The sequence below is a fragment of the Equus quagga genome, chromosome 10 (genome assembly GCF_021613505.1).
Source record: "Equus quagga isolate Etosha38 chromosome 10, UCLA_HA_Equagga_1.0, whole genome shotgun sequence".
Classification (NCBI taxonomy): Eukaryota; Metazoa; Chordata; class Mammalia; order Perissodactyla; family Equidae; genus Equus; species Equus quagga.
Window position 1 is genome coordinate 35,680,185 of NC_060276.1, and position 21,843 is coordinate 35,702,027.

At 49.7% G+C, this 21,843-nt stretch overlaps 1 protein-coding gene across 2 annotated transcripts in view; it reads right to left on the reverse strand.

The window, feature by feature from the left end:
* Positions 1–3,084: 3,084 nt before the first annotated feature.
* The window catches only part of TMEM164 (transmembrane protein 164), a 167,687-nt gene continuing 148,928 nt past the window's right edge, over positions 3,085–21,843 (reverse strand). For both annotated transcript variants that reach the window (XM_046673204.1, XM_046673203.1), the window contains exons 6-7: positions 9,330–9,430; positions 3,085–7,629 (exon numbers count right to left, since the gene is read on the reverse strand). In XM_046673204.1, the coding sequence (XP_046529160.1) occupies positions 7,423–7,629; positions 9,330–9,430 (308 nt within the window). In that variant the 3' untranslated portion in view covers positions 3,085–7,422. The remainder of the gene's footprint in view (positions 7,630–9,329; positions 9,431–21,843) is intronic.

Here is a 21,843-nt window from a genome sequence, read left to right on the forward strand (position 1 = left end):
AACAAAAGTTTGCTTTGAAGTGTGAGCTCGGGTGAGGCCTGGGCATCGAGGATTTGTTTTTTAAAGCTCTCCAGGTGATTCTAATATGCAGGAAAATTTATAAGCCCCTGTGTTAGTGGTACCTTGTCAGCTCCAACATTCTGGAAATCTGAGGGTATTTCCTGGAGTGCACAGGAAGGGCCCTCCATTCTCAGGGGGTGGATTACTGGAGGCCCCAGGGTCTTTTTAAAAATGTGTTAAAATAGCATAGGGTGTGGGGTTCCTGGGGACTAGGGAAGGAGCAGCTGAAGGGACAGCAAAAGCAGGCAGCCCCTCTGCAGGCCCCTAGATGGAGAGGAGAGAGGCAGAAGGGACCAGGGAGAATTGGTGGCCAGAGCAGTGGTGCAGCTGGGGATGGCTGGTTGGAGAGGAGAATACCTACATAGCTCGTGCTATTGACCCTGTCCCGTATCAGAGCTTCGTCAAGGAAGCAGCCACCCTTCTTGCTAAGACCTACCTCATTGTGAGGCCCCAAGGCTACCAGCTGGCTGAGAGGCAGGAGGAGCTGCACTGAAGTTAGGAAGCCAGCTGCAGAGGGCAAGCCCTGTGGGTCATCCATTAGCAACAGGAGCAGCCTTCCCTACCGCCTCCCTGGGAGGCACTTAAACCTCTTTGCCAAGCAGCTCAGACATCCCAGATGTGCAATCTAGATGCTGTGTAAATGCTGACGGAGAGGGGCGGGTACAGGCAGTAACAGAGAGTCCTTGACTTTGGGCTAGGCCGGCCTTGCCTGTTGCCAAGGTTAGCAAACCACGCGTCCTTTGAATAAGCCATTGCATTTGTCACACTGACATCTGTGTATCTCTGTTCCTCCACTGGCCTTGGCAAACAAGGACAAGGGGAAAACTCACTGGGGGATCAGGTTGTAACCATCCCAAGCTGCTCCCTACCCTTCAGAGGGGTGGGTGACACATTCCATAGGCTGGTGGGGCTTTTGCCATGCAAACACCAACTGACTATGTGCCCTGGGAAATGGAGGGGTGACCCTGTTGGGGATGAATAGCTACCAAGGACATGGAAAAGCAGTTGGACACCCTGTCCACCCCCTGCTCAGAGGTCTGGGGCAGGGTCGGGTGGAACAGATGCTGTGGGTCTCAGGTCTCTTCCCTCACAACACCGCCTCCTCATCCAGGACCCCAACTACAGAGAGTCCTGCAGAGAAGCAGGATGGGCCCCTCAGCAAGGACGCCCACAGGGTGGTGCTCGGGGTGCCTGGGCAAACAAAGGCACACAGCCCCACCCAGAACTCACAGGATGGGTGCTGGCTTTTGTGGCCAAGGTTTGTCCCTCTGGTAACAATGATGCCTCCCACCATTTTGTAGCATTCCAGGCTAAGATCACTGTTCTTAGCACCTTCGATGAAACAAGTCCTGCGCCAGGGGCTGGAGGATGGATCAGACCCCACCCTGTCCTCAAGGAGCTCAACATATACAGAGGGAGAGAGAGCCATAATGCGTTATGTAGTATGGGGCAAGTGGCAGCCAGGAGTGAGCTCTAGGTGCTGTAGGAACCAAGTGGAGAGGTACCTAATGCAGACTGGGGCTCACCCGAGCTGAGGCCAGAGATGACAAGAGACAATGGGGAGCTGAGAAAACAGTGCCAAGAAAAAGACAAAGAAGCGGGCAACAGCATAGCATGAAAAAGTAGAGTATGTTCCGGCTGGAGCAAAGGGTCTCTCCCTGTGTATGGTTCTTGGGGGGCATAGGGGAGAGGAGATGAAGCTAAAGATGTTTCAGGACCCAGGGAGTGATGCAGTCAGATTTGCATTTGAAAGACTGTTGCCTTCAGTAGGGGTACAGACTGGAGCCAGCAGGGGCAGACGTACTAGCCCAGGGGACAGGACGCCATGGCCCAGGTCATTGGTGTTGAGCTCTTCCTGAAGAGGGAGACACACAGAAAGGCCACGGGCCCAACTTCCTTCCCTTCCCCCCAGCAGCCTCTTTCCATCCTTCCCTCTGGGCCAGCTCTCGCCTGGTCCCTTGCGCCCCCGCCTCCTTTACCCCTATGCTTTCAGCTCTGCTCTGAGGCTCACCAGCAGCAGAAGAAAAGACAGGCTTGACTCCTCTGCTTTGCGCAGTTGGGGTCTCACCTCCCTCTTTCTTGCCTTCTGCATCACTGGCAGGCTCTCCTCCCTTTTCCCTCGGCTGGGGGCGCTGGGTAAAGTCTGCCCCATGATCCCAGCACCCCAGACCAGCAGTGGAGTCTGGGGTAGAGTGTAAAGCACATGGGCTTTGGAGTCTAACAAAACGGGCTTCACCCCCAGCCCCCCCATTCGTTTACTCTGAGCCTCAGTTTTCTCACTTTCTGCCTGTCAGATGGGGACAGCATCGCCAGTGAGCCCTCCATGCTTTTGGGGAGGATTCCAGGAGCTGATGTGCCTGGAGAGATTTAGCACCGTCCCTGGCACACGGCTGTAGTCATTGTTTTGCAGATGCAGAACCTGGGGTGGCAAGAGAACAAATGACTTGCCAGGGCCCAGCCTCATTTATAGCCTGGGGGCCCAACTACTGGCCAATGAGGTGACGCACCTGCACTAGGAGCCCCTTTGGCTAGCTGTGTCCCTTCCAGAAGCAGCAGCACCAGCAAAACACAAGTAGGACCTCTGGTGTAAAGGCAGGCCGAGCTGATGATGGTCACCACGGCTGCTCGACATGGAGCCTTGGACAGGCAGGTCCAACTGGTCCCAAAGGGCGGGGTTATCTTGTTCACTCCTCCCTGTGAGACAGTCTGACCCGTGCTGGGCACAGGCCTATGCTGAACAGTGCTGGCACAGAGCCAACCCTCAGGAAACCTGGGATGAGTGCGCCTGAACACATCTGGTTTCAAAGTTGCCTTCTCTGTCCCTGGCCGTCCTGGTGGAAGCAGGCAGCGTGGGAATTCAAGGCCATGCGTCCAGCCGCACGGCTCCCAGGGCAAAGCAGTGCAGAGAGCAAGTGCCCCTTGGGGACCCTCCACGGTGTGGAGGACCAATGGCCCCTTTTGTCTACTTTTCAAAGCAGAGCATCTTCTGAGAAGGTTCTGGGAAGCAAGGCCAAGACTCCTGGATTCTCATAAATCTTTTAATAACAGTAAATGAAGAAAACATTTTAACAGTAAGTCCCATGGTGAGGGTTTCTTTTCATTCAGGGATCTCCAACAACAGAAACACCTAAGACTAAAATTCAGAATGCTAAGTACACAAATTAATGACAGTTTATTTCCAAAGGGAACTGCGGAAATCATTTCGGTACAATCAAAAGGTTTTACAAAACAGAGAAAACACATTACAAAATGCTCCAAGAAGGGAGCAAACTGGTGAGGGCACAGAGCTCCCAAGAACCAGCTTGGCAGAAACGCTCCCCCTGCTGCTGTTTAGGGGGATGACAAAGACTGGTTCTAAAGGGAGCCACCGTGGGGGGTCGGGGGGAGGGTCAGGGAGGGTCTGCCCAGTGCATAGCAATCCCATCTTGGGAATGAGGAAGGACGTGGGGTGGGGGGAAAGAGGGACAGAGGCATTTGTCGATTTCCTGACAGAAATAATTACAGCTCGGACTATCTTATTCTCTCCACCACAATAACACCACTATAAATGAAGAATTCTTTAAAATATTATATAAAACTGACACCGAAAGGAAGCAAGTTTCCCAAACAACAGCTTTGCTTGAAAGGACTTTTGTTTCGTTTGTTTTCTGCCACGAGGAGCAAACCAGTGTACAAAAATGTCACAGACAAGAGCAACAACAAGCGACTGGGTTTTCCTGAGCACGGACTGGCTCACTCTATGTACAGAAGAGGAACGCGCACTCCCTCTCACGGACTCTGCCCACCTCCGAGATGGCAGGGCGAGGTGTGCAACGGGGACACCCCTTCCCAGTCTGGGGACTGCCTAGGAGTGTTCGAAAGACTGCGGGACACCCTCCCTTATGCCTGCTCCTGATTCATCCAAACCAGCACCAGCGTCTTGTCCTGCAGTGTCCCGCATGGCCCTTCTTTTCTCCTCCCCCACCTCCCTTTCAGTCTCTGAAGAGGACAGATGACACTGGCTCAACGTCTACAAATCCAGAGAAGTCTTTCTGGCCGAGGGAGGGGGAGGAAGGCCCTTCTGCCACCCCAAGGCGCCCAGTTCACTCCCGGGGTGCCACGCGGGCCCAACACCAGGGCACGGAGATCTGCTGACAAGCCACTGTCTGTGCGGGGCTGCCCCTGCTCCACAAAACACTGAATTATCAACGAGCACAAATGACAAAACCCTGACAGAGGCTGCAGCAAAAGGGATGACCTGCTAGCTAGACTTGAGGTACAGGACGGTAAAGTGCGCCGAGCACCCCACTTATCCCGACCACCCTGCAGGCAGCTTCTGTGAAGACTAACAAATCCAAGGAGGAAGAGAGAATGTTGTCTGGGGGAGACTGAGTCCGAGGCTGTCTCGCAAGCTGATGGAGGAACATGTCACTGGGCCTCCAGGAAGAAGATGGGCCAGATCATCTTTGGTGTACAGAACCAAATACTAGCCGGGGGCGGGGGGGAGACTGCCAGCAAGCGTGACCATCTCTCTACAAGTTAACCAGCTGAACCAACTATTCTCATTGGCCCAGATCCTTGGCTAAGGCTACCCGGGGGCTTGAGGCAGCACTCCTTTCCCTTCCTGGGGCTGTTTTAAAAGCAAGTGTCCACTTCTACAAACACTCTCTCAGACACACACTGAGCTCCCACACACTGGCAAATGGCATACGGAAACTTGGCCAAGGTGGTTGGGGAACCTCCGTGGCACTGACAGAAAACCCCTGGGGAGGAGCTGGGAAGCCCGGGCCTGCTGGTACAGGGGTCACCCTCCAAGGCAGGCTGCCGTGGGTCTGTCCAGGTCACCTCTCCACATGGGCTTGGCCCAAGGTACGAGTGAGGTACAGACCACTTCAGATGCCTGCTGCTCCCCAATGCCTCAAATACAGGCCATGAGCCCCCGTGGAGCCCAGAGACAGGGCTCAATCTCTGTTCCTTCCACCTGCATGTTTCTGAGCCAGTCTGCCCCCAGAAGCCCCGCAACCCCCCTCACTTCCCCCTTCCCCTGACAGGTGTATCTGTCTTTGGCCTGGCCGGGCCAGGCACATGGCTTTCACTTTCTTCTTTCCTTCCAAGCAGCAGAAAGTGTCAGCCAGAATGGGATGCTGAGCCGTTGCCAGGGCAAAGGCAAGCTTTTAGAGGCATGCCAGTGTGAAGAAAACTCAGGCTGACTGGCAACGGCCATGCCACAGACACAGGGAGGAAGAGAGAGCGTGCAGAGTCACTATGTCACTGTGGCATTCCAAAGCTGAGCATCTGCCCCACCCACGCCGCTGACTCCCAGCTCAGGTACAGATCATCTGCCTCCAGAGACTCCATATTCTGATAGGGGACAGGACAGGCCCCCAGGGGCTCCTCCCATGCCCTCCTTCCAACCTTTCCTTTTGTAAAGAGGCCAAGAGGCATTGAGGCCTTGCATATTTCCTCATCAGTCATTCCCACACACAGGAGTGTGATGATGGGTGGGGCGAATCCAGCCACTCAAGAGGTGCCTCTTCTGGCAGGCAATCCCAGGGTCAGAAGCACTAAGAAAAACTTGGCCAAGCCCTCAGAGAGGGCAGAAAATGAAGGTTACACATCACGAGGAGCTCATGAGGAGGAAGAGCGCACAATGTTCTCCCACTCACTTCCCCACACCCTGGGGATTCATCACCTCAATGCTAACAGGCCTCTGCAAATGGGCTTCCATGGTGGCTTCCCTGGGCCTAATCTTGCTCAGAGAGACTCTCCTGGATTCTGCTGCTTCCTGTATGTCCGTTTGCTAAAATTGTGACCACTGAGGCACTGAAGCTCAATCTAGGTCTAATACAGTAACACCCAAAATACTGGAACTGGCCCAGGGCAACTGGGTTGCCTAGAGTGGGAGAGGGGAGGCCCATCACAGGAAGTCACAACCATCTTTTCTGTTCTTAAGCAAATCTGTTTTTCGTAAGAGGCAACAAGGGATCAGCAAATGCTCAGCCACTGCCTCCCTTCTTGAGGTCCATGCATGACTGAGCTCAAGTCTTTCAACAAAAGGCCTTCCTTTCAAAGCACCTGAACCTCCACCCATGGGGACCTGATTCCTTGCTACCTCCCTTTCAACCTACACATGGGCGTTGGGGATGGGCAGGGCAGGGAGCCTGTGACGCCCCCCACGCTAAACAATTCAGCACTGAGTCTGGCTGCACTAACGACATGTGGCCCCGGAAAAACAACACTGGAAGGATTTGTATATTCCCAAACCCAGGATGCTGACATATCCTGTAAAACCACAAAATGGATTGACAGGAGCCCCTCCAGAGACACGTCCTGATGCAAGCATTCTCCAAACTCAAATATCCATAAACAAGTGAGCAAACAAATAAACAAAAAGCAAAGAGCCCAACTCCAGCTCATCCTTCCCTGAAGCTGCCTTTAAAAAGAGAGAGAGAGAACATTTAAGGGGCACTCAGGATTAAAATGGCATCTACTATCAACATTAAACTCAAATGAAGCATATGATTCAAATCACAGTTTTCTCAAGTTACCACTTCTGTTGATTAATTCCTGTGCTCACTTCTGAGTGGGATATGGGTCAGTTCCCAGCTCTCATAGGCAGGATTTACCCAGGGTCCTACCTAGTATTAGTCGTGGGCATTGTAACCTTGTTCACTTTGGAATTGCCACTGCAACAGCTCTCCATCCCCTCAATGGAATCTAGCCCTTGGGCCGGGGAGCGCCCCCACCTCCCACCGCAGGCAGCATTCTGGAGGGAGTGGCTGGTTGGCTGCTTGCTTTGAGTCATGGGACACCAGTGGGAAGAATCTGGCCAGTTCTATTTTGGCCATGAGCTGGGAAATCCCTTGGCTCTAGGCTTGCGGCTGGTATAGAAACAAGGCCTCAGTCCCCTTACAGTGGGGGCCGTGCTGGAGACAAAAGGGGACCCAGCAATAAGCCTGGAGGTCCCTGGCAGTGGAGAAATGAAACTCAACCCAATCTCATCACTTCGATGCCAAAAGAACTACTGCTTGTTGTTCCCTCTCTCTTCAACCAGCTGTTGTTAAAGCACCAACAAGCAGAGTGGAAGCTACTGACTACCATCTCCCCAAGTAAGGCCACTAGGAGCAGGGAGAAAGAGCCAAAGGGGAGGAGGAAGAATCCAGTCCTCAGCACGACACCCCAGGCTCCAGGAGACATCCTGGGGGGAAGAGCTGGGGAAGGAAGAGTGGTGGAAGAATGGGACAGAGAAGAGGAAAAAAGAAATACACCAAACATCCTATTGCCCTCTCCCATGATTTCATCAAGAACTGGGTGTTCTCCAAGTCAAGTCAGGACTTGTTTCCTCAGGGAGAAAAAAAACAAAAAACAAAAACACAAGCACCTTCAGTCTATTTTCTTGGCTGGAAGCCGGAGCAAATCCAGCAGATATTTACACAAGGGCCCAGCCATGTATGAGAACAGGATAACCAGCTTCCCGTGGGTCATGGTCATGAGAGTCTGGTGTCCCGAGGCCCAGATGCGATACCAGGGGCCGTAGAATGGGTCTGAGATGGCCGGACACAGCATGTTGTTCAAATTCACTTCGGTGACCTGCAGGGACAAGGGAGGCAGAGTGAGCGTTCGCCATCCTTAGGCTTTCTCTGGCTTCTGCCAGTTCAGCCATCTCTACCTAACGGGGGACTAGACAAGGAGGGATTGACAAATCCCCACCTGTTCATAACGGGATTTCTCTCCCCTAGGTTTGCTGAGTGGGTCAAGGCTAGAGCCCTGTGGAGGTGATGGCGGAGGCCGTCCAGTGGAAAAGCTGTTTGGTTTGGGTCAGTCTTGCCTTCTGGTTAGGCCCAGAGCCTGTTGTCATTCCTAAGCCTCTACTTTGTGCCTAGTCCTCAGAGAGGTGTTATGGGATAAAAGAGCAGTCAATGTTATGGTCCCTGCATCCACGTAACTGGCAACCAATCAAGTTGGGGTGATCAGTCTAGCACGTCTGACTTCAAACGAGACAGTGCTCATTGGGTTTTCCCCACCATGAAATGTGAGGAGTGTAGGGGCTGAGTCCTCAGAGATTTCATGAGGGATGTGGCACCTGAATGAACTCATGAAAGATGGATGGGGGTCATGGTGAGGAATGGAGTGAGCAGAGCCTTCCTTGTAGGAGGCTTGGCCTAAACCAGGCCCAGAGGTGGGACTGAGCATGGTATGCACGGTGACATGAGGACACTGACTCCTCTGGAATCAAGGAGTCCCAGTGGAGAGCAGTGAGAGTAAGGGTATGAAGGTCACCCTGCTTCCTCCCTAGAGCGCAGGAAGCATTCACACCTTGGCAAGGAGCTCAAACTACCCCCCAGGCAAACCAGAGCAGAGCAATACACCAGGGTGGGAAAGAGAAAGTAACTACTTCTCCAAAGGCATTGGTGACATCGGTTACATGCCCTAGTCCTGCTAGGTCCCGCGAGGCTCCACATGGCTAATGCTACATTAATGCCGCTCGCACACAAAACCAGACATGCCACTCCTGCCCTGAGGACAGCCACGGCACCTGCCTTCCAAAGCCCTTCAAGCCCATTCACATTAAAAACAAGTCCTCACCACCTCTCAGGGAGGTTGGGGCTTTTGTACCATGTCACAGAGGGGCTGGGAGCTCTCTGCCCCTGAGGGGGAGGTGACTCACCCAGAGCAGTGGCAGAGCCAGGACTTGAACTTGGGTCTCTTGACCTCCAGCCCCAGCCCCAAGCTCTTCCTACTCACTTTGCCACCAACAGACATCCATGGACTCAGCAATCCTGGGCCCTGGTTAGCTCAACTACCGAGTGCAGCCACCATACACGCTCCAGGGAGCTCTGGACACCCAAACAATGCCACGGGGGTCCCCCAACACCACACTCCCACTGGCCACACAGCCCAGAACCTGGGAGTAGGCCCAGAAGGGACCCAAGGTCAGAAGCCTCCCCCAGGCCTGGGGCCAGGGATAGGGTCCTGCCTCCTCATGGGGTCCGTAGCGAACCACTTTCCAGTTGCAGCTCACTGTTTCCAACCCAAGTGGCCAGGAGTGAAGGGCATCCTTGCCTCCCCAGGTATGAAAGAAACAGTCATTACTGAAGGATTCAAAAAGCCCTTTGAAGAGGCCAAGGCTGTGGATCATAAATCAGCAACCCAGACACAACAATCTGATGTCCTGGCCTTTGGCATCTTGTATTTTCAAAACAAAACGATATACCCGCGCCAACCAGGATTATCAAGATTTATGGAGAACTCCAAACAGAAGGGATAGAAGGGGATAGAACCAAACTTACCAGGCCCAGGATCTGCAAGATACTGAAGTGATAAAAGAACATAAGGCCAGTTGAGAGAAGGGCCCACTGGAAACTGCTGAGGGGCTCCGGGGTGTAAGCACCTGGAGGAAAAGGGGAGACAGTGAGACAGCAGGGTTGGTGATCCACTTCTCCTCCTGTGCCCCATGAGGCTACAGGTGGCAAGGCCACAGCTGCTGCCTGCCTGATGACCCCCTTTCCCTGGGTACTTCAATCAGCCCCCTCCCAAACTCTGTTCTGCCACGTGATGCTGGGGCCATTACAAAGAGGGGAATTTTTTATTATAGAAGTAATACATGCTTATTAAAGGAAGTTTAGAAAATGGTAAAGAGTAGAAACAAGATGGAGGAAAAGAAGAAAAACATCCCCAGCACTTTACTACCCGAATACAACCACAGCTAACACATGGGTGTGTCTCCTTGGTTATTTTCTCTATGCCTTACAAGTTTCTGGTTTTTCTTTTTTAACTACTAATTGGGATCTTCCTGTATATATAATTGCATATCCTTCATTTCCACATTTATTTTAATCATTCCCTCATGTTTCTAAAGAGAAATGTCATTGAGGAAGCATGGTATGGTGCTTGAGAATGTTAACTTTGATGTCACATAGATTTGGTTTCAAATCTGGATTCTACCACCTACTGGCTTTGTGACCCTGGAAAAGTTGTTTAAACTCCATCAATCTCAGTTTCTTTGTCTGTAAAATGGGGATAATAGTCCTACCTACTTCTTAGAGTTGTTGTGAGGAGTAAAGGAAATAATAAATTGAGAGCTCTTAGTACAGGACCTGGTACAACGGAAGTGTTCAATGCGCGTTAGGTGCTATCATTGCCACATCATTATTCAAATAACTAAAGAATGTGCTATATCCAATAGCTGTGCCATTTCCCAACTGTTAGACAACCCCCTCTCCCGGGAACAGCAAGAAGGATATATTATCCCTCCACGTCACTAGGAACTACCATCCCAGTAGGCTTGGATGTATTCAGAGCTTGCAGAGTAGGCTTATATGATGTTGTCGGTGTCACTCTGAATGTGGACTTGAAGGGGGGTGCTCTAGAATGAAAGGAACTTGGAACCCTCCACCCCAAGCAAGTAGATGCCCACATTACATCCTGGAGTAGTATTTTCCCCAAGTCAGTCTTTCACTGATTCATCCATTCATTCACCAGTTATTAGGCACCTATTATATTCCAAGCCCGGTGCAAAGCTTTAGGGATAGGAAGATAAAGAAGACAGGCTCCCTGCAGGCTCGGACTCAGTCTGGTGGGAGAGGCAGACAAGCCAGTCAACAATTAGAATCCAGTATAATGGATGCGATGATCAAGGTCTGTGCTACATATTAGGGAAGACAGAACTCAGCTTGGCGCGGAAGGTGTGGGAACAAAGACTGCTTCTTGGTGGAGGGGGCACAGAGCAGAGTCCTGAAGGAAATATGGGACTTAAGGAGGGGCCTAGGCATTCCAGCGAAGCAGCCTGCATGAAGGCAGATATGGGTGAGAGCGAGGCAATTCAGAGAACTATAGGTAAGAGTTGGGGCCACAGGGAAGAGTGTGATGGGTAGTGAGCAAGACTAAGACTCAGAGGTTGGCAAGGCTGGTCTGCTCTAAGCTGGGCCACGTAGGACTTTAGTGGTCAAGCTGAGGGCTTTGGGCTTCATTCTGTGCTGCAAGGTCATGAGCCCAAATGCCTTAAGTCTCAGGGAGGTAACTGGGAGCAGGGGCGTGGCCAGAGACTAAGGGAAATTAGGGATGCGGGAGACTGGCCAACTGGAAAGACCCCATGCCCTTCTAAAGAGGGTGACTACCCCATCCAATCACTGCCTTGCAGGGACATGGGCCAAGAGTTGCCAGTTTTTTCACTTTTGCAAGAGAAGACAGAAATATGAACTTTCATGTGAAATTTCCTGATTTTTAAATGTTGGCAAATAATTCGAAATGTTTTAAGAATATTCAATGGACCAAACAAAACATGTCTTCTTGGATGGATTTCAGCCCATGGGTGGCCAGCTTTAAGATCTGCTTTGGAGCCACAGAAAGCAGGAGAAGGTTTGAAGCAGGAAAACGATGTGATCAGACATGTTCTTGAGAAAGATCACCCTGGCCAGCATGCAGGGGATAGACCGGAGCAGAGAGAGCTGAGGCAGGGAGACTGATAAGGAGACTGCCGCAGGACCTGAAGAGGGAAGAGGATGGATGGCTTTTGAAGAGAACAGCAGTGGGGCGGGAGAAACCTGGAGGAAAAATTCACCAGGACATGATGGAAGACCGGATGTTGGGGAGGAAGGGTAACAAAGGATCTAAGAAGCTTCCCGGGTTCTAGCTTGGGCATCATTGGGTTGATGGTGCCATTTACTACGATGGAGAAGAGGAAAAGACAGATTGGGGCAGAAGGTAGGGAAATGGTGAGGCCATTTTAGACATGTTGAAATTGAGGTGCCTGTGGAATACCCAAGTGGAAATGTCTCTTAGACGGCTGGATGCACTCTGGGAAATACAGTGTGAGGGTGAGCATGTGGGGACTGGAACCCCAGAGACGCAGGTTTTCAAATCCTGGCTCTTGTCACTTATCAACTTCAGGGCCTTGGGGAAGTGTCAGTGTCTCCTGAACTCAGTTTCACTCATCTATAAAATAGGGTGTCGCTGCTTACTTCACAAGGTTGTTGGATAGATGAGATGAAATGATTTAAGTCATGACTGTGGTGCCATATTTGGGATTTAACAAATGATGATTGCCTTTATTATTATATGAGTCGCAAAGTCAGTGGAAAGGATGGGGCTGAACATCCAGATGTAGGTGTCATCAACACACAACGGTAACCGAAGTCACAGGAATATACGGAGACTGAGAAGAAGAAGAAGGCCAGACGCAGAGGACCAAGGAACACCACTGGGGGCCTGGCGGTGGACAGCGTGGAGGGGAGAAGAGGAACAAGATGGGGTGACTGAAGCCAAGTGGGTCTTCTCCGGGAGACGCTCAGACTTGCTCTCTGAACAAGAGGGAGGCTCACAGCACATCTGAGTGAGAAGGCCCTTTGAGGGCACTGAACTCATCCCTCCATTTTGTAAAGGGAGAAACTGAGGCTGGGAGATGGGCAGCACCATAGGAAAGTCATAATAGCAGAGCACTGAGCTCTCAGACACTGCCAGGGGACTCACTGCCCAATGCCCCTGTTGCCATTTGTCCAGACCTACATCACACCAAGTTGTACCGTCTCTTTCCTTGTCTGTCTACCTGTCCAGACGAGAGTGCCTCGGGGTCGAGGGCCTGGTGGGACTTGTTTCCGTGTTCCTAGCATCTGGCACAGTGCTTGGTTTGTGAAGAGGCATTGAGCTATGCGCTTATACATTGTGCACTTTCCTTTCTGCTGAATGAGTGGGAACCGGGCAGCACGTTGTCATCCCTGGCTGCTGGGGATCTAAAGGGGAAGAAGAGGGGACCTGGAGACTGACAGCTACTGAGGCTGGCACTCGTGCCACTCTTCAAGCCCTGAGCCATTTTCCGCAGGTGTCCCTTCCCTCCATCCTCTGCTTGGCTCCCCCTAGTGCAGCTGGGCAGTAGTGACAGGCCCTGTAGGCTGGGGGTGGTGGCAGGAAAGGGATGATGGGAGGGGAAGTGTCATTGGCCGGGATGCAGCCCAGCCACAGACCTGGGGGAATGCTGGGACAAGGCCTCAACCACTGGGCAGCCCTCCTCTCCTCAAACTCCTTCCCTACCCTGCCCTAAAAGCCTTGACCCCGTCCGGACCTATGCTATGGAGGCAAAGGAACACCAAGACACCACCAGGGGTCCTGTTTCTCAGGGCTCTCACTGCCTCTTGCCCAAACCCCACTTTAGCACCATTCATTCTGCGTTGCATCATCTGCCCCACACCAGATTGTTCATTCTCTGAGGGAGGGGCCATCTCAGAATCACCTCTTCACCTCCAGCACCTGGTAACCGTAGGCACTCAAAAAATAACCACTGTATGGGAGAATGACCAGCACAGACTTTCTGGAGAATCGTAAAACTATAACCCTTTGGCTCAATAATATTACTTTAAGGACTACCATGGAATACCAAAAAAACCCCCAACAAACCACCCTTATTTGCACAAAGATATTTACACCTGTGCTACCTATAATATTGAGAAACTGGAAACAAACCAAATGGGGAGAAAGTTAAGTAAACTCTGCTACCTCAATATTGTGTAAGAGTCCACTGCCATTCACATGACAACCAAACTATGCATCTGTGTGAAAAGTCCCTGGCTAGTAATGGCAAGTGTAGAAGACAGAACGCCAGCCCCACGTGGATGATGGAAAAGACAGCTCAGTGGTTTAAAATACATGCCTTGGGGTCAGACAGGCCTGGGTTTGAGTCCTGCCTCTGCCACTGCCTCCAGGGGTGACCTTGGACAAATTGTGCTGCCCCTCTAAGCCCATTTTTCTGGATGTAGGATGGAGGTAACATCTACCTCTCGGGGCTGCTGAGTGGAGTAAAAAGTAAATACAGCAGCCAGCCTGGCACACAAATGGAAGCTGCTATTTTTATCATGGCATCACAGCCATCCAAAATCTCAGAAAAGACTGGAAGAAGACAGGGAATTTTGTAAGGAGGTGATCTCCTCTATGAAGGGGGACTGTCACTCTGGTTTCCACTGCCTCTTCACTGTTGTTGGTTCTTTTCATTGCAAAGATGATCAAAATTTCAGTGTCTTTGAAAAATTTTTAACAAGTACCCTGAGAATAGATGATCCAGTCTACATAGGTATTTGCAAATTGTATGCAAACACACATCATTCTTTTTTCTCACCTGGATGTGGCCCTTGGGATAATCCCAGTGAAAAACCAGTTTTCTTCTAAAGGAAAATAGAAACTTAAGCACTTTCAGAAAAATTAAACGCATAAAACTTTCTTTCAACTTTAAGGAAAAATGTGATATTTTCTGCAGCATCTTCCATCCCAGGAGGGTAGAAGCATTTCAGTTCTAAAGGTAGGGGGAAACCAAGGTAATAGCTTTTTCTGAGATCGATTTCTGCCAGAAGGAAGCTTTATGAGTGCGAGGGAAGAAGTCAACTGCAGCATCAGCAGCAAAGACCGATTCCCAGAGGCCTCCCCAGGGCCCTTTCTCTCATCCTATGATCCCACCCAGAAAGGACTTGCACCAAGGAGATGAGACTGGGCAGGGTGGCACCCCATTTGCCAATCTTCTTCCTGCTCCCTTCAACTCATTCACTTCTATATGTTACCCATTCATTCGTCATCAACTGAGTGTACCCTGGGCACCAGGCCCCATGCTAGGCAGTGGGGCTAAGAAGGCAGAGAGCCCCTGCCCTTGAGCACTCCCCTGCAGCTTACAAGTGAACGATGAGATGGTGCAATAGGGTAAGCACAGTAAGTAAGGGGACACTGAGGAAGGGTAGTTGGAGAAGATGACAGCTGAGGTGAGTTGGGGAAGGAGCTTGAAGGAAGGAAAGAACATTCCAGGCAGTGGGTACAGCCTGAGATAAGGTGTGGAGGCATGAAACAGCATGCAGTTTGCATGCAATCACAAGCAGGTCTGTGTTACTGGAGCACAAAGTGGGAGGGGACACATGTCAGGAGATGAAGCTGGAGAGACATGCAAGTGGGGTCAGGTCATGAAGAGCCTTGTTTGCCATGCCAGGGAACATCACCTTTATCCTATACACAATGAGAAGCCGTTGAGAGATTTTAAACAGGGGAGTGCAAGGTCAGATTTAGGTTTCAGCTGGCTAGATGCTCTGGCAGCAGTGTGAAAAATGGACTGGGGGGGACAAGACCGAAGACCGGTTCAGACACTGCTGCAGAGATATAGATGACATGGCAATTTGTCGGACATGAAAGAGACACTAGGGTGAGTCCCAGGTCTATGACTTCAGTAAGCGAGAGGAGCTGATTTAGGTGAGAGAAGAATTCAGGTTGGAGCAGGCTGACGCTGAATGCCTATAGGATACCCAAGCGGACATCTCCAGTAGGCTGTGGATGTCCAGGTCTAGAGTTCAGGAGAGGGAGATGGCCTGGAGAGACAGAGCTTGGGGTACGGATAAGATCAACAAGGAAGAGCCCACAGAACGAGATTAAAGGACCAAGGACAGAGCCTGGGAAACAGCAATATAGTCATGCGCCATATAACAATGTTATGGCCAATGCCAGACCATATACACGACAGTGGTCCCATAAGATCAGTACCATATAGCCTAGGTATGTAGTAGGCTACACCATCTGGGTTTGTGTAAACACACGTTGTGATGTTCACACAATGACTAAATCACCCAGTGATACGTTTCTCAGAATGTATCCCCATCGTTAAGTGACTCATGACTGTATGTAGTTGCCAGAAGAAAGAGGATCCATAAGAAGACAGGATTGAAGACAAGATTAAAGGTGCCACTAGCCACATGTGGCAATTTACAGTTAAACAAATTAAAATTAAATAAAATTAGAAATTTGGTTCCTCAGTCATACCAGCCACATTTCAAGTGTTCAATAACCACACGTGGCTAGTGGCTACCATATAGGACAGTGCAGAGCTAGAACATTCCCATCATCACAGCAAATTCCACTGGGAACACACTTCTCGACAGAGGTAAAGACAAACACTTCTCCTGGGTTTGACAACATGCTGGTCACTGGTGATCTTTGCTATAGCAATCTCAGGAAAGTAGTGATGCAGGACCTGGGTGATGAAAGATGAAGAAAAGTTTTTCAGGGGCACAAAATAAGGAAGGGAATTCCAGGAAAAGGGAACAGGATATGCAAAGTCACAGAGAAATCATTAGCTAAATTCCCAATATTTCAATCACTTCTCTGAATGTCTCCTTCTTCCTTTTGCTCTTACCCGACCTACCTCTTCCCACGAGGAGCCTGCTTCATCTCTAGTCCTCTAAAGGAGTCACTGATTTTTCTCCTTTGGCCCAAGTAGGTAGAGTATCTACCTTCTTTCTTTGCATTGCTGTTTCCAGACCACTGGCCCTCCTTTCTTTCTAAAACCTCACAACCACCATAGTGTACCACACACTACCTTTCCCTTTTACAGTTGTCTACAGACAGATGGGTCATGGCCCTCAATATTCCTTGAGGATATTAGTACTTGGCTCAGTACCACTCTCTCCAAAACCATTCCTAACATATTTCTTGATAATTTCAACATATGCCTAGATGAACTTTGTAGTATCCTGACCTCGCAGTTCCTTTACCTCTCCTCAATGACCTAGTCTTCCATCACACCTCTGCCACTCATTCTCATGCCTGAGACCTTTTAATTACGAATATCCACAGCCTCTCCATAAGTCAAGCATTCCCTCTTCAACCACCACTTCTATCTTTCCAGTTTACTCCCTCTAACCCTGACCTCAACACTTCTTTGACGCCACCACAATCTGTGATTCATTGGTTCTACCATCATTTTGCTGTCCTTCATGACCTTACATTCCATGACCCATCATTCTAATTCTCCCTGGCATACACCTTTGACTCCACTGTGCCTCTCTTTATCACACTCATCTTGAAAAAAACCCAGCCCTGGTTAAATCCCAATCTCCTCCCCCTCCTTGCTTGTACATACGCCATTGAACGTGGCTGGAGAAAAGCAACAGTGCTGACTGTTCTCACTTCAAATTCATGATCACAAACCTCAGGTGCATCCTTCATGCTGCCAGGCAATCGTATTATACCTTCCCAGTCCATTCACTTCTCTCAGGCTACAACTTAATATTGTCTCCTCTCTTCTCAGATCTTTAGTACGTTCTTTCCCATCCTCACCCTCAGACGATGACCTTGATTCCTACTTCACTGAGAAAAAAACAATCAGACAAAAAACTCCCAGAAGCTCTCATGATCACATCTAACCACCCATCTGCATCAGTCATACAATATGCTCTGCCTTCACCCCCATTACCATGGATGAACTGCCTAGGATCCTAGCCAAGGGCAGCCCTCCCAATTGTATGCAGATCCCGCCCCCTCTCACCTACTCAGTATCACTCCTGCAACTGTTTCCTTTTTCTCTTACATCAACAATTTCTTCTTCTCGGGGCTGGCCCGGTAGCCAAGTAAAGTTTGCACGCTCTGCTTCGGCGGCCCAGGGTTCGGATCCTGGGCACGGACACGGCACTGCTTATTAGGCCATGTTGAGGCAGCGTCCCACATGCCACAACTAGAAGGACCCACAACTGAAATACACAACTATGTACTGGGGGGATTTGGGGAGAAAAAGAACAGGAAAAAAAAAGAAGATTGGCAATAGTTGTTAGCTCAGGTGCCAATCTTTAAAAAAAAAAAACCACCAATTTCTCCTTCTCTACTGGAGTATTTCCATTAGCATATAAACTAAACATACTGGAAGAGCTCCCATTCTAAAACAAATAAACACTTGACCTCACCTCCCCACACAACCATCTCATTCCTCTGGCTCCCCTTTACAGCAAAACTCCTTGAAAGAATTGTGTGCATCTGTACTGTCCAATATGGTAGCTCCTGGTTCGTGTGACTGTTGAGCACTTGATAATATTGTGGATATATTGGGTTAAATAAGATATAAGATATATTATTAAAATTAATTTCACCTGTTTCTTTTACATTTTTTTAGTGTGACCACTAAAACATTTGAAATTACTTATGTAGCTAACATATTTGAATTGGAGAGCACTTGCTTATACTCCCTGTCTGCAATTCTCCTCTTCCCATTCTCTCTTAACCCGCTCTAGTCAGGCTTCTGCTCCTGCCTCCCCACCCCCTACTCCACCACAACAGCTCCCACCAAGGTCACGAATAACCTTATCATTGCTAAGACCCAATGGTCAATTCTCAGGCCTCATCTTACGTACTTCAAACATTCTTCACTTGGTTTCAGGGATCCTGCCCTCTTAGTTCTCCTCCTGCCTCACAGCCTGCTTCTTCTCAGTCTCCTCTACTGCTTCCTCCTCACCTCCCTGATCTCTAAACAATGGAGAGGATTCAGGCTGCAGAACTCAAGAGTTTTTCTCTTCTCTGTCTATTTTCATTCCCTAGGTGATTTCAACCAATCTCATGGCTTTAATATGATCTACATGCTGATGACTCCAACATTTATATCTCAGTGTGGACCTCTGCCTTGAACTCCAGGCTCACATAGCTCACAGCCTACTCAATATCTGCACTTGGCTAGCTAAGTGGGCATCTCGCTCTTAAACCTGACTTCTGAACTTGGCTCCTATGGTACATGGTTACAGTACTGGCTCCCAATATCCACACCCTTATGTATTCTTCTCCCACACTGATTTGGTCATGTGGCCCACCTGACTCAGCCATATAACTTGCTTTGGCCAATGGGACATCATCAGAAAAGATGCAATCAGAGGCTTGATAAGCACTTGTGCAGTGGGGCTTGCCCTTTTGGAATGCTGCCCTGAGACTCCCATGCCATGAAAGGCTATGCAGATAGAGAGGACCAAGGGAAAGATGGCTTAGTCTGTTTGGGCTGCTATGACAAAATAATATAGACTGGGTAACTTAAACAACAGAAATTTGTTTCCTCACAGATCTGGAGGCCAGGAAGTCCAAGGCCAAGGCACTGGCAGATTCAGTGTCTGGTGAAAGCCCACTTTCTGGTTCCTAGACAGCCATCTGTTTTGGTGTATCTTCACACAGTGGAAGCGGCTATGGAGCTCTCTGGTCCCTTCTTATAAGGGCACCAATCCCAACATGAGGGCCCCACCTTCATGACCCCATCCAACCCTAATTACCTCCCAAAGGTCTCACCTTCAAACACCATCACATTGGGGGTTAGGACTTGAATTTGGGGAGGGACACAACATTCAGTCCATAACAAAGAATGATCCAGTCAACCCACACAATTGTGAAAAATAATGTCACTGTTTTAAGCCACTAAGTTTTGGGGATGTTTAGTACACAACAATAGGTAACTGAAAGAGCACTTCCTCTCCCCAGCTCCCCAAAAAGAGCAATAAACAAGAAAAAAATCCCTTCTTCTAGTCTTCCTTATCTCAATAAATGGTCATCCATCTAAGTTACTCATGTCAAAAACTCTGGAGTGACTCCTCTCCTCCTCTCACACTCCTCATCTGGTCCATCAGCAAATCCTGCTGGCTGGACCTTCAGTATGTATCCAGAATCCAGTGACTTTTCTCTGCCTCTACTGTTAGTACCCTAGCCCAAGCTAGTATCACCTCCTTCCTAGATTATTACAAACATAAGTTAGGTCTTCCTACTTCTATCCTTGTCCCCCTACAGTCTAATTTCAGCATGGCAACTGGGTGATCCCCTGAAAAATTAATTCAGACCATGTCAGTCCTCTGCTCAAAACCCTCCAAATGGCTGCCCACCTCCCTAGGAATAAAATGTCAAGTCCTTACAATGGGCTTTAAGGCCCTATATATGATCTGCCCCCTCACCTATATCACCTTGCTGATCTCACCTCCTACTACTTTTCCCCTCTTTCACACAGCTCTAGACACACTGTCCTACTTGTTATTGCTGGAACATTCTAGAAACACTCCTGTCTCAGGGACTTTACACTTGTTATTTCCTCTGCTTGGCATATTCTTCCCCCAGATATCCAATGGCTCAACCCGTCGCCTGCAAGCCTTCACTCAAATGTCACATTCTCAGTGAGGCCTTCCCTTTAAATGAGACCACCTCATTTAAAATTGCAACCCTCTCCACCCAATCAGCAGCCCTATGCCCGTTACTTTGCTTTATCTTTTCCTCTATGGCACCTAACATCATGTGACTTACTACATATTTTACTTATTTCTTTACTGTCTCCTCCCACAAGAATGTAAGCACTGTGAAAGCAAGCATATGTATCTGTTTTGCTCACTGCTTTATCCCCCAAACATGCCTGACACAAAGCAGGGTTTAATAAATATTTGTTGAAAGAATGAAGCGAGCAGCCTAGTATGTTTAAGAACTTTATACAGTTCAGTATCACTGGACTATCATGTGGGAGAGAGGGATAAAGAGGAGATGAGGGCCAGTTTGGGAAGAATTCTGTTTGCTCCATTAGATACTCTGGACTTTACAAATCACCTCGAGACCTTGTGAAGAGGTAGGTTCTGATGCAGTAGGTCTGGGGTAGGGGGCCTGAGAGTCTGCAATTCTAACTAGCTCCCAGGTGCTGCCAGCCCTCAGACCACACTTTGAATAGCAAGGCACAGAGCTCGCGGTCTGGCTGCTGATTAAAATAGGGCGCGACTGAAGAGAGAGAGCCCAGTGAGGAGGCTGTTGCAATAGAAGAAGTCAGGGATGATCCAATACGCACTAAAGTAGGAGTAATGGGAATGAATTCAAGAATGATCAGGAGGTCGAATGGACAAGATTTGGTCTTTGCCTGGATGTGGGGAGGAAGGAAGAGTGGAGGGCCAATGATTAGATTTATGGCCGGGGTAATGAATGAACGGATGGTGGTACCACTCAATGTGATGGGGAACATCAGAGAAGATACAGGTCTGGAGAGAGGGAAGAGAATGACAAGCTTAGTTCCCAGCAACAATGCCATCCCATCTTTGGTGCCCTCTAAATCAGATACCTGTATTTCTAGCTTTTGCAAGCCTTAGTCGCCCAGAAGATACATCTCTGGGTGGCACAATCTCAAGATAGTCATGGATACATGATTCCCCATTCTCAGCTATTGAGTGCACTCTCAAGTCAGGTTTCCCTTCATCCAGGCATTTGACCAAATTCTGTTTAGTACACAAGGAAGCAGAGGATGTGTATGCTTGGGTGTTCATGTGGAAGGTCCATCTTGTTGACCTGCTACCCTGAGGGGCTGGAAAGCCCACTCAGGCCAGGCTTCACCCTCAAAGCGCCTAGTAGGAGCTGACTGCGCCACTCAGCCTGTAGTCAAGGCAATTTAAAGACCCACCTTCACCCATGAGCATCAGAGATCCAGCCCTCTGCCATCAGCACAGAGTGAGGATCCTGAGTTGGCAAAGAATCCAGCAGGTGGACCAGGCCTAGCAGAATAAGCACTGGAGCCCCGAGACCCAGGTCTCAGGTTCTACTCTTACCAAGTTGCTGTGTGACCATCTGTGTGGATCACAACCCCTCGACACATCAGTGTCCCTCTTGCAGGGAAATCCCAGGCCCTCCCCACCTTGCAGGAGCCCTGTAGGAATAAAAGAGCTAAAGGAACACGGAGACACTCTAGAAAAAGGTGCTATTTAAACGTAACACACCATTGTGCCTCACACAAGTTATGCAGTTAGTACTTGCTGGGTCTCTGGTGAGCTTTCAGCAAGGGGGAGCCAAGTCTGAGATGATTTGAGGCAATGAGGCTTCCCCTTCAGTCTGTAACAGAATCCCCTAGGGGGTGACTCTTAAACTTGAGAGAGCATCCGAATGCCCTGGAGAGCTTGTTAAAAGGCAGCTTGCTAGGCCCCACAGGCCTGGCAGGGCGAGGGTGTGGCGGGGGCGGGGGGGGGGGGGTGGGGGCGGGGGGGGGGGGGGGGGGTGGGCATGGGTGTGGGGAGGGGGGGAAGGGGAGCGGGGCGG